This window comes from Vombatus ursinus, unplaced genomic scaffold (assembly GCF_900497805.2).
Source record: "Vombatus ursinus unplaced genomic scaffold, bare-nosed wombat genome assembly UNPS02014786.1, whole genome shotgun sequence".
Lineage (NCBI taxonomy): Eukaryota > Metazoa > Chordata > Mammalia > Diprotodontia > Vombatidae > Vombatus > Vombatus ursinus.
In genome coordinates, this window is record NW_020954564.1 from 50804835 (window position 1) to 50818674 (window position 13840).

The following is a 13840-nucleotide window of genomic DNA, read 5'->3' on the forward strand; positions in this document are numbered from 1 at the left end:
TTGAGAAGTATTATAAACTCCTTACCCAGAGAATGAGCCTAATCAAAACTGATGTAGCAATCTAACAATCTTGTTTCCTTGGACCGCTGATTTCCTCCATCTGTTTGAAAAAAATTGCTATCATGATTCAAGTATGTAAAGATTGAATTATATGAAGTACTAGGCAGAAAAGCAGTACTATTGCCATACCTATTCTGTTTTTTCATCAGTAGAGTGATTTTTTTCTAAGAAAAAATTTATCATTGTTACCACTTAAAATCATTGATTAATTTCTTTAACTAACATGGCAGATATTTTTGCCTTAGTGAGGTATAATCAACAAAATGACAACTTCAGGTAGGTTATAACTTTAACCAAATTATTTGCTTTATTTCTTACACTTATTTTTGAAGCCAACATTGCTTTTAATCAGATTCTTGCTATTAAAATTTCTTAAGCCATTGATTTAATTTCTACTATATTGATTGCACTTATTTGGAATAGCCACCCAAGTATAGTAGCTTTTGATTAGGGTCATCATCTCTTTGGGAAAGGGAGGTTTATTAGGGACAGCTAGGTGGCACAGTGGATAGAGCTCTGGCATTGGAATCAGGAGGACCTGAGTTGAAATCCAGCCTCAGACACTTGACACTTAACTTGCTGTATGACCTTGGGCAAGTCACTTAACCCCGATTGCCTAGCCAAAACAAAACAAAACAAAACAAAAAAAAAAAAAAAAAAAAAAGGAAGGTTTATTGAAGACTCGTTCTGTGCTCCAAATCTCGGACGCAAAGTGTTTGTGTTTCAGGAAATTGTTACACATCATAATGAGGAAAGTTTGACTTAGCTAGAGTTGACTTTCCCTTCCCCCTGGTGTGTATCCTTGTTGCCTTAGCCTTTCATTCTCACATTTCAAATTCTTTAAGGAGCTTTAATTTTGCCTGGGTGATTTGGTGATGCTTCACTGATGCAGATCACACCTGCCTCCTCTTAAGCCTTGAGTAGACAGTCTAATTACTCTATGGTCAAAGTAGATCATCACCTGATGTCCAACTTCTGGGGATGAGCTTTACTAATTTACCTCAGCTAAACCTCAGATGATAGACACAGGATTTATATTTGGATCCATACTTGAAGCCTTTCTACCTCAGTAGGAACTGTCTAAATTTTGAGTTTCATGCCACAGGCTTTGAGAACCCAGAGTCATCTCCACCCCCCAGATGAGGTCTCAGAGGAAAACATTACTGAAGGCTTATTATATTAAACCAATAATATTTATTGAACACTTATAGGCTGCATGGCGTTGTCTTAGCACCACAAGCACAGTCTTGTATATGGTAGGTATTCAATAAATGTTTGGTTGAATTGAATTGAATGGGACCACTGAACGTAGAAGAAAATGCTCTCTATGCCCCAAAGAAGCTTCTCAGGTGGGATAAGAAATAGAAGTATTCTCAAAGTACCACACAAAGCATAATTTATACAAATCTCATAGAAAGAAGAATGTTGAACTAATTAGTAGTGTGAGACAGTAGAAGTAGTAGAAAACATGCTAGTCTTGGAGGCTGAAGACCTGGGTTTGAATCCTGTTCTTGTTTACTCTCTGTATGACCTCTAACAAGTCACTTCTCTGTGAGACTCAGTTTCCTCCTCTGTAAAACAGGAACAATAATCCTTTCACTAGCTTACTCATAAAGTTGCGAGAAAACCAATTTGTAAACCAGAAAGCCCTATATGATGTGAATTGGGTTTTTTTTTAACATAACAAATTCTGGTGTGTACAGTCAGTGCTTTAGAGAAAAGAGGTCCAATTAATTATAAAATGTTCTTTCCATAGGCTGAAAATATTTTCAGAAGAAAGTGTGCCCCTTTTTGGCCCACCCTTGCCATCCCCACCTGTGTTTACAGATCACCAGGAATTCAGGGACTTTTTGCTAGTGAAATGTAAGTTGTTTTTTTTTTTTTAGGTCCTTTTGGAAGCCTTATTTGGTCTACGTCACAATGTATTATGCCATTTTATTTCATGAGACTTCATAAGGCAACTTCATCTCTCTTATGCATCTCCATGCATTGTAAAAACTTTTTGTAAAGTAGTTTTTAATTTTCTGCAATTGTTCTGTGGGTGTTTTGCTGACTACTTACCCATTGTCCTACCCATACAGATCATCTGACCTCTCTACCTCTCCATTTACCTCTTCTCTGTCCATCAAGTCATGTACCTTTCTTTACACTTTGTCCTCGGTTTGTCCATCTCTGTTTTTGCTTTAGTGTATGACTGTCCTTGTGGATATATGTGTGGGTTTGGCAGGGGACCAAGGCTTAGGGAATTGTGTGAGAAGATTGTGATTAAGTTTGAGGTTGTGAGTGGTTCCTGAGACCTGAATCAAGATAAATCAGTGTAAATGGTTATTTTTCAGTGGTGGATTGGGATTGATTCTACTCACAGACAGATCTTCCGAATTATATACTGTATTTACTGATATATATTCTCTTTTATATATTTTGCCCAACCTCCCCTTTCCAAAGGGCAAACTTGTGACTTTCCCCACTCCCCCCAATTTTTTTCCTGTTAGACTGACTGCTTAACGTGGCAGTTTAGAGTTTAAAGAAAAGTTTGGATCATAAACATTAGATTTTGAAGGAACCTTAGAAATCATTCAGTCCAACCCCATTATTTTACAGAGGAGGACTTTGGGGCTTATAAGAAACTCACCCAAGATCCCTAGGTTATAAGAACAGAGTTTTAGGATGATGTACCAAGGCCCTCTGACTCCAAAACCAATGTTCTTCCCACTATTCCACCTTGCCAGCCCATTTGAGAATGTTCTTGTCAATCCTCTGAAACTTCCACTAGGAATTTTTACTCTTTCAGTGTCAAAACTAGGAAAGGTTTTCCTGTATAATTTGGAATCATTTTCTTATTCCTCATTTCCTTTTCCACACCTTATCCTTACCTAGTCAACCTTTCATTTTGCAGTACCTTCCTATTGATCACCCAGCATCCAGTCTCTCCCCATTCCCTTCCATCCTCTATACGTGTTCCAAATTGATATTCCTAAAGCACAGGTCTGACTGTCACACCCTTGCTCAAGAAGCTTCCATGACTCCCTGTTGCCACTTAAAAGTACATACTCTTCTGTTTGGCATATAAAGCCCTTCACAAGGTGATTCCAGTCTTTCTTTACAGGCCATTCACACATTACTCCCCCTTATATACTCTATGCTTCAACCATACTGGCTTTGCTGTTCCCCATATATGATTTTCCATATCCTGTCTCCATGCCTTTGCACAGTCTGACTCCCATGCCTGGAATGTTCTCACTCCTCACCTGTGTCTTCTGGAATCACTCCTTCTAATCTAGTCTATGTATTTCAGTACATTTTTCAATAAAAATTGAAGCAAGAAAACATTAGAACATGTATATGATTTATAAATTAAAATGTTAATATTGTGGGAGTTTACAATTTTTGTTCTTTGGAAATCTACACAGTTAACAACATTGGCATCTACTTTCTATCTGTAGGGCAGCTAAAAATGGCAAGTGACAGTTCTTCCAGATTGCTTGTCTCAGACCTGTTGCTTAAAGGAGAGGCCACCCAATAGATACAAAGTAGTTTAAAAAAAAAAACAACTTGACTTTCATAAGAGTGACATTCACAATACATGGTATTTGTAGCAAACTTCCACCTATCCAGAAAACTAAGTGAATGAGTCCTTTGGTTAGTTGAATATTCCAGATAGCTGCACATTGTTGCCAGATTGCTCTTCCTACAATACACCATCTTGTCTAGTTTCTGTATCCATCCTATCTTCCACTATCATGTTTGGTGACTTTAAGATCCACATTGATAATCCATCTACCTTATGGTTCTTCAACCTCAGTTAACCCTAGTAGCCTTTATATCTTTCTACTGCAGGTAACCACTTAAATATCATACCATCGACCTCACCAGCGTTTGAAGTTGCTCTACCTCTAATATCTTCTGAAATCCCTCTCCACAAATACAACATTTAGTCCTTCCACCTCTCCCATTCCTTCAGTCTTAGACAAAGTTGAGTTTAATCCTCGTTATGATCTCTGTTTCTTCAATATCTTTGCATTTTTCCAGTCTAACACTCTTGTTTTTGTTTCTTTTATTTCTTTACCTGCCTGGACCCTATACTTAGCTATTTCAGTAATGTGTTCACTACAGCCCTCCATTCTATCATCCCTTTGACCTACTATATCAAATTATGCTCATTCCCAATCTTTGGTTATCCTCACCTACTTTACTGACGTTCCTGAAATGCTGCTGGTGGAAGTCATGAAGCACCAGTGATTTCAACTGATGCATATTCAAGTTACTTAACCTCTTGTAGCCCCTCCCTGCTTTTTCACAGTCCTTTGATTCATTTTTCAGTAGCTCCTTAGTGATTTCCCCTAGTTCCTATTTTAATTATTTTCTCCAGTCATCTCTCCCCATCCCACTGCTGGCCTGTGCCATACTCTTAGCAGATCACCTCATCTCTTTCTTGCCTGAAGAGACTGAAGCTACCTCATATGGGCACCATCAGACCTTCTCTTTTCCACTTCAAAACTCTTCTGTCCTCATACATGATCTTTTTCTCTCCTCCTATCAAGTTCCTTGGCTTAGAGTATGAAGACTCTACCATCATCCTTTTATCAAACATTCAGACATCTGTCTGCCTTCTGTCCTATGACACTTTTCCAGTTTTCTAAGTACTATCTTGGAGATAACCCTTATAGCAATTCAGCAATCACATCTACTGTAGTTCATCCAGGCCTGATATTTTGAATTCGTTGAAGGAAGCAGGTACTATCTCACAATCTCTTCATTTTTGTTTAACTTCAGTTCCCTAGTAATCACTGCCACCCTTGCCTTTCCAGTTTTAAGATCGTTCTCCTTGATAAAGAAAACAGAAATAACATGCATTGAGTAGTTCTGCTTTCTCTCAATCATCTTCTGTCATTATCTCAGCCATTCTAAATAGCGGTATTATACCTTATTTTATCTTCCCTTGACCCTCAGTTTAATTTTTAAAGCCCTCTACATTTTTATTGGCATTCGTGACTGTTAACTGGAGATCATAATACCAACTCTGCTGAGCGTGCAGGACTTTTCTGAGGCTCAAATGAAATTATGCTTCTGAAAGCTCTTTGAAAACTCTAAAATGGCATACACAAACATAAGGTGGTGTTGACTAGCTAATATCTGTCGATTATCAGGTTATTTTTATATAAAATGCTCTTAAGCCAGGTCTCCCTCCCTGTGTTTGTGCAACTGATTTTTTTTAACCAAAATATAGAATTTTATGACATTATTTATGACATTAATTTAGGGACCTATGGTTTTATTGATATAAGTACACCCTCCACTAATGCAGATTGTAATCCCTTTACACTAGAATAGACTGTGTGAATGTTTTGGCTGAAAAAAAAAATCACCAACAAATAACCAGTCTTCTAGTGATGAGTATCTATGTAACTAGACTGATTTTCAGATCCCATAGGGTTCTGGGCTGATACCTGAAGCCTTTCCAGCCCATTTGGAACTAACAGAGCTTTTGCCTCACTGGTATAGCCTTCAAAAGCCCAGCATCATTGCCACACTGTAATGAGGCATCAAAGAAGGATTTTAGTGGAGGAAATCTTTACCTTTAGTTCCATTAAGTTACATCTTGTTAGCTCAGTCCCTTTCAGTAATGACCGAGTACTATGAGGAAAAAAGCTAATATTAATTATTAGATATAATTTCTGTGTTCTGTGAATTTACAGTATAATAAGAAAAGTAGCATATTAAAGGCATGTAATCTAAAAGGAAAAGTAATATCATTGAATTAGAAGTAGTTAATTGAGGAAAACTTCCTAAAGGAGGCAGTCTTTATTTGTATTTGTGTTGTATCCCTCAGTAGAATGTAAGCTCCTTGAGGGCAGGGAGACTTTTGTTTTTGTTTTTTATCCCCAGCACTTAAACCAGTGTCTTGCACATATTAAGCACTTAAATGTTCATTGGAGATTTTGGGGTATTTAATTTCTGATTTACTCTTTTTGTATTCCCTCTTAAATTTGTTTTATTTTAGTAATTAATGGTGAAAAAGCTACCTTGGAAACTCCAACATTTGCCCAGAAACGACAGCGAACTCTGGATATGTTGATTCGATCTTTATATCAGGATCTGATGCCAGATCTGCACAAGGTAACACATAGGTCCTCACCTTCTTATAGGAACTGAGTTAGTTGAACAGAACTTCAGAAAGAGGAATTCAAGCAAAAGGTTTTTGAGTTAGCAAAGTTGACTAGTTGCCTCCATTCTTAAAATTAAAACTGAACAATGACTGTAAAAGGTGTAGAATTATCTTCACGCTATCAGTAAGGTAATGGTGTATTTTGTGATAAGTAGTTCTCAAATAAATTTGTGATCATATTAATGTGGACATTCCTGCCAACAATGCCCATGCCAGGTAGACAACCGTCCTGCACAATGGTTCTCTCACTCCTCCCATAAATTCACCATAGATATTCAATTATGTAGTTTTCTCACTTTCTCCTGACATTGCAAGAGAACAGTGGAATATATGGCCTATCAGTTATGCCTCACTTTTGCCATATAACCAGCCCATCTTTTAAAAAAATTGTTATTATATACTTTATTGATGATTTCTTTTTTTCTATTTTTCTTCATTATTTTTTATGCACTGCAACCTGCTCACACCCATCTATTGCCCTTTGAGTGATATGCATTAATTCTGTAACTATAGTGTTCCATGGGCCACAGACATACAACAACCAGCATAATATTGATACCAAAAAGATAGACCTTTGTTTCTTTTGTTTCTGGTTCTTTAAAGGAGCTTTGTGGTTTCCCAAAGGCAATCCAACTTGCTCTTCTCTTATTCAGTTATGGGCCCAATTCATCCATTTGCACTGTCTGTCCAAGATATTTATACTAATGGATGAATTCTGTCCATTTTCCATATCACTACATGTCATAATCTGTATCATAAGCATTCTTCATCTACTTAATCTTGCCTGTGTGGATGGTTAAGCTAAACTCTTTTGAATGGTTATGGCTCTAGAGTGTTCTAGGACTCCAGATAACTAGCACAATATCACCCACAAACACAAACAGAAGCATCTCTAGTTCCTTATCATCTATAGGGAATATTTGTTTTAACTTTGACATTATGCTAGATCTCCATAACAATGGCAAATACCTTTTCTAGCATACATATCCTTGTTTTATCCTTTATTTGATACCAATAAATCATAATTGTGTCAGTGTAAATTCATATAATTTATATTTTAAGGATTATAGCCTATGAAAAATAGAATAGGATGTAAAGTTGGAAGAGACTTTGGAGATTCATGGTGTATTGGGAAGAATACTGAACTTGAAGTCAGGAGACCAGTGTTCAAAAACTGTTGTTGAGTTGTTTCAGCTGTGCCCAACTCTTTCTGAGCCCTTTTGGAGTTTTCTCAGCAAAGATACTGGAGTGATCTGCCATTTCCTTCTTCAGCTTATCTTACTGATGAGGAAACTGAGGCAAACAGGGTTAAGTGACTTGCCCAGGGTCACACAGCTAATAAGTGTCTGAAGCTGGATTTGAACTCGGGTCCTCTTGACTCCAGAGCCAGCACTCTATCCACTGTGCCACTTAGCTTCCTGCTCAAAATCTGATTCTGACACTAACTGTGTGAAATTGGGTGATTTACTTCCCTTCTCTCAGCCTCAGTTTGCTCATCTGTAAAATGAAGATAATATTTGTGTTACTTAATTTAGAGGGTTGTTTTTGAGGGAGGACTTTGTAAACCTTAAATCACCATAGAAATGTGAATCATTATTATCAGATAGTTCCATTCTCGGTGGTTACATTGCTTAGGGACAGAACTTAGGGTCTGATCCTAACTCTGCTAATAATACTGACAATTCAGAGGAAATAAGCAGAGACCTAGGACAAGACCTTAGAATAATATCCTCAATTAGTCATTATAGCATCATGGGTTAGAGCTGGGATGAACCTTAGAGGGATCATATAAGATCCCTAATATAGATCCTTATATAGATAAGGAGAACTATGGTCCAGAGAAGGTAAGTCATTTGCTCAAGGTCACACTGATACTAAGGTAGCAGAAACTGAATTCAGAGCTCTGCCTTTTGATCCTAAAGCCTGTGCTCTTCCCTCCACCACCACCACCAAACTGCTGCACTGACTTGTTTCCTTTTATTTAGAACATGCTTAATAGACGATCTTTTAGTGATGTCTTACCAGAGTCACCCAAGTCAGCCCGGAAGAAAGAGGAAGCCCGTCAGGCAGAGTTTGTTAGAATCGGACAGGTAAGTTTCATTTAGAAATGACTTCTGCATCAAGGCAGTCTCTTCAAACTGAATTTTCCAAAATGTCTGAAATTTTAGTGGGTTTTTTTTAAGGCTCACATAAAATAGTACAGGCCATTTAAGTGGGTCCCCCTGGGATTACTGTAAGTGGTATGGTAAGATAGGCTTCAAAAGTCATATCTGATACCTGCAATATTCCATCAAATAGTTTGGGTAATATATATGTGAAATGGACTTCATGGTTTTATTACTTGTATATGTAGAGGGAGTATTATTAATGGGAGATCAGTATATAGTGGACATAGTACTTAAGAAATAATAATAATAATTTCTATTTCCCTGAGGCTTTAAGGTTTACAAAGCACTTTCCTCAATATCATCTCAAGTTATTATATCATCCTATATCTCTTCCTTCTTTCACTTCTAAGCTTCTAAAAAGGCATAGTACACACTTACTGCTTATATTTCCTCACCACACATTCATGCTTCAATCCCTCAGTCTGATTTCCATTCCCAAAACTTCACTGAAACTGCTCTCTCCAAGGTAGCCATTGGTCTCTGAGCTGCCAAATCCTTCTTGGTCTTGCTGTAGCATTTGACATTGCTGGCTACTCGTTCCTTCTTGACATTCTTTCTTCCCTTGACTTTGTTGACTGTACTCTTCTTGGTTCACCTCCTACCTATCTACCTGACTATTTCTTCCTTTCCTTTACTGATTCATAAGTGTACCCCTAAGGCTCTGTCCTGGGCCTCCTCTCTTTTCTTTGATGAAGATCAAATGATGACTTTGATGATGACTCAGTGATCTCATAAGCTCCCAAGTATTCAGTTATCTCTACTCAGATGACTCCCAGAGCTATAGAACTAGCCTTTCTCTCCCCTTCACTCCATCCCCATGTTACTTGCTATTAGACATTTCAAACAGGATATCCTAAAGACATCTCAAACACAATGCATCCAGAATAAAATTCATTACGTTTGAACCCCAACTCCACCCGTCTTCCTAACTTCACTTTTTTTTGTCCAAAGCGCCACAATCCTTCTGGTGACTTATGTTCACAACTTCAGAGTCACCCTTGACTTCCCCATATCCAATCAAGCGCAGAGTCTTCTGTCTGCACAGTATCTCTTGCTTCTGTCCCCTTACCTCCACTCACATGGCTGCTACTCTACTTCATACCCTCATTACCTTTATCCTGCTATTGACATAACTTCTTCATTAGTCTCCCCCATCTCCAGTCTGTCCTCCACCCAGCTGCCGAAGTGAGAGTCCTAAAGTGTAAATCTAAATATGTTACTTTGTTGCTCAGAAAGTCGCAGTGGCTCCCTCTTTCTTCTGGGATAAAATACAAACCCCTCTAGTTGACATTCACAGTCTGGTGTTGATCCACTTTTGCAGACTTATTACACAGTACTCCCCTTCACACACTCTATGGCCCAGCCAAATTGGACTTCTTTCCTATTCCTTACACAGAGTGGCCCATATCTGTTCTCCCACGTTCAATCTCTCTTCTCATGAGTCTGTCTTCCATGCCTAGAATACACTCATTACCTCCACCACTTAGATTCTCTAGCATCCCTCAAAGCACAGTTCAGCCATCACCTCCTATATGAGGGCTTTCCTGATTTCCCCCCACCCAGCTCCAAGGATACCACCCTCCAAATTACCTTTTATGTTTTTTGTATATATTTTCTATTTATTTGTATGTATATGTATTGTTTGCCCCAATGAGATGTAAGGTCTTTAGTATCTAGCACATAGTAGGCATTTCATAAATGTTGATTAATTGATCACTTAAGCCTTAATCGTCAGCATCTTTTTCTTCTCTATTTTCTCACTTTTAGATCTCATGGGCTCCCATGGATTCAATTACCACCTCTCTACCAGTGATTCTTAAATCTACATATCTAATAAAATCTACAGTTCCACAGTTCAGTAGAATGTAAGCTCCTTGAGGCCAGACACTTTTTTTTTTCATTTCTGTCTCTGTATCCCTAGCTTAGCCTACCACTTAGCATAATGTCTTACACATAGTTGGCTTCCCTGAAGTGAATTGAATCTACCTCCCAACCTCTCCCCAGAGCTCCAGTCCCACATTTCCATTCCCACCAGCACCTCAAATTTAACATGTTCAATACTGAATTCCTCCTTCTCCTCCCAGAAACTAGGCTCTCCCCCAGCTTCTTGCTTTTATCTGAGACACCATCCTTTCAGGCACCCAGATTCAAAACCTCAGGGTCATTTTTTACTCTCCTCTCTCCCTCACCTTCCACATCCTGTTAGGAGTCAAGTTCTGTCAATCCTCCCTCCTCTCCATTTCTTGTATCCATCCCAACCTTCTCTACTCACTCTTCAACTGCCTTAGATCAAGCCCTCATCATCTCTCACCTAAACTGGTGTAATAGCCTCCTATCCACAGTTTAGTGGAGTTCCCTGCTTCTTGACTCTTCCCCAGCCAGTTGATTGATTGATATATTTCACAAAGCTGCTCAACATATCATCATCTTGATACATGCTCTAACTCTGTCACACCCTGCTTATAAACCTTCAGCATCCACCTGTTGTCCATAAAAGATTTCTGTGCTTGACATTGAAGGTCATTGACAGCCTGTTTTCAATCCTCCTTCCCAGGCCGATTTCATACTTCTAATATACTCTTAGGTTTCAATCAAATTAGACTGCTAATTATTTCCATAGTTCATCCTGCCACCTCCTGCCTTTATGCATTTGCACAAACATGGGAGAGCTGACTCTCTTTACAAAAATCCCTCAATGGTGAATCCCTTCTTTTCCTTCAAGGTCCAGCTCACATGCTACCCCATCATGAAGTCATCTTTGCTTCTCTCAGCTAAAGTATTCTTGCTCTCAAATCTTCACCAAACTCTAGATTTCTCTTTTCCTTCTATCACACTCTAATCTTGTAATACTTATTTGATAATCATCATGTAGATCCTCTGGTCAATAGCATGCTTCTTGAGGGTAGTGACTACCTTTTTTTCATCTTTGTATCTTCAGCACAGAGCACAATACCTTTCACGTAGTAGGCACATAATTAACATTTGTTGGAGTGAGAGGCACCAATGTACTAATGAATGCAAATTAATTGAAACATTTGAGTTATGTTATAATACAATGTAAAGAGATCGTGACTATTTAAAACTTGCTAGAAAATAGCTGTATTATCCAAATTCACTAAGAGAACAGTACAGGGCATTTGAATACTTGAACCTAAAATTACCCATCTTCTTATGATGAATGGACTTTGGAGACAAGTTCAGGTTCCATCATTTACCAGATTTATGACCTTAGGCAAATTAGTTAAGCCTCAGTTTCCTCTTCTGTAAAATGGGAATAATAATGTTTGCACTACCTCCCTCAAAGAGTTGTTATGAAAATTAAAAAGAGGTGATGACTATGAAAGCACTTTGTTGAACTGAAAAGCCACCGTGTAAATGTCAACTGTTGTCATTGTTCAGATTATAACCTTTTATCCTTCTCTCACTAAACTGAATATGAACACACCTTAAACGAGCTATCTGTCCTGTTAAGGCACTGAAACTGAAAACCATCGTGAGAGGGGATGCTCCAACTAGCTTGGCCACTTCAGGTCTCTGTAAAAAAGAGGTGAGTTGATAATATTTTCATGTTAGTCTGCAGGTGTACATTGTACACATTGAAATTATTCAGAGAAATGAAATTTTTGCTGGGGTAGAAGATAAAGATGTTCCTGACACATGATCAGAAACAATTCAGAAATCATACTGGCTAGAAGTCAAATGAACTATCAGAGGCAATTCAAACTGTTTGTTTCAGCATTTAGCTGCTGGTCTCCCATATGCTTTTCTCATATGTCCCAGTTGGTCTTCTTGTGGCCTGCCTAGAGTTTATCAGAGCATTCTTTCTGAACTTCTGTAAACTTACCACACTTTCCCTTGTGGCACAGTTATTTTTATTCATGTCTTATCCCCACTTTTAGACTTTAAATTCCTGGAGGGCTGGGATTAAGTTTTATTTGTCTCTTTATCCCTAGCACCTGATACCAGCTCTTTCACAAAGGGAAAGTTGGCATGAAGCAAACACCCTTCTTAAATCATTCCCCTCCTTAAGAACCTCCACTGGCTTTCTTTCCCTTGGTACTTCAAGACTTCAGACTCTAATAAATACAGAAAAGTCTATCGGTTTGAGTTGCCTCTTGTCTGCATGTGCCTTTGGATGCTAAAGCATAACTGGGCTTTCAAAACAACTTGACCTGGATTAGTCCTGAGAGAATCATTTTGTCAAGTTCCTGGAGAGCCCTCATTTTGTGAGCTACAGTCACACAAACTCTCAGTATTTGGACTTAGCCAAGGGAAGCTAAGTCTTAGCTTGTGTATTAAGATTACTACACAGTCTAAGGCATAAAAATAAATGAGCTGAGTTTTTACCTCATGGCCTCATTAAAATACTCCTCTACAAGTTAATAACAACTTAGCCATGAAAAATAAATTAAACTTTCATTAGAAGTAGGCACTGCCTTTGCTAGAGAGCAGTTCTATAGCTTCTTTCTTCTACCATCTAATCTTTGTATTCATCAAAAGACCAATCCAAAAAGGGCATCTCGCCAATCAGTGGGGTTCTTTTTTGATGTTTGGCAATTGCCTCTGACTTTACATATGGAAAAATTGCTTTATTTTTCTGAAAGTGCCTCTACCCCGAGGCCTAATAATTATATGCAGTAGCCCCTCAGTGGCCATTTCATTTTTATTGCTATAAAAGTGCACACATGCACGCACGCACACATGCATACACACATAAGCATCCTATAGTTTTACATACATAAGGAAACCATTCTCAGACACCAGTGTCTCAGTGAAAGCAAAAATAAAGATACAGTGTTATATTTTGGCTGGGGTAATCAAGGTCGTCCCAAACTCACTCTGACCTTTGGGTCTGGACACTTCAGAACCTAAGCAATATGATTTGAAAGTTAATTACCACCCAAAAGAATTATTAACACTCCCAAGGAAGGCCCCTGAACGACTATGATGTAACTTGACCTGTCTAAAGGTAGGTATAGTGGCTACATGAGAAATGGTACTTTCTGTTTGAAATGAAACTGAGTGTCTAACTTAAGAAAAACAGTCTACACAGTTCAAATATTCTGTTTGAAGGAATATAGGTATTTTCATGGGCCCTTTTCCTATAAGCATTGCTAATTTTCTCTTTTAGATTTTGTAATGTTAAGTCGCTCAAGAAGCAGTTTTATTTAAATAGAATCAACCTCATGTGTGATGTATGATTTGATATTTTTGCTGAATCAGCAACACAGGAGGCAGACTTTTTTTCTTACAAATAATAATAATAGCTAACATTTATATAGTGCTTTAAGGTTTGCAAAGCACTATACATTCACTCTTTCATTTAATACAAAGTTGTGGGGTATCATTTCGTGGTGAAATGAAAGCCAAACATCTTTCATCTCCCCCTGAAAATGTACATCAATTGATCCAACTTCAAGGGGAAAGAGAAACTATCTCTTCATGT

The 13840-nt window shown here is 38.1% G+C and overlaps 1 protein-coding gene across 1 annotated transcript in view; it reads left to right on the plus strand.

Moving 5' to 3' along the window:
- LOC114046911 (GTPase-activating Rap/Ran-GAP domain-like protein 3) overlaps positions 1 to 13840 on the plus strand; it is a 196900-nt gene that overhangs the window by 86960 nt on the left and 96100 nt on the right. Inside the window, exons 12-16 of the mRNA XM_027867524.1 lie at positions 291 to 336; positions 1817 to 1923; positions 6062 to 6177; positions 8212 to 8316; positions 11867 to 11941. Coding sequence (XP_027723325.1) covers positions 291 to 336; positions 1817 to 1923; positions 6062 to 6177; positions 8212 to 8316; positions 11867 to 11941 — 449 coding nt within the window. The remainder of the gene's footprint in view (positions 1 to 290; positions 337 to 1816; positions 1924 to 6061; positions 6178 to 8211; positions 8317 to 11866; positions 11942 to 13840) is intronic.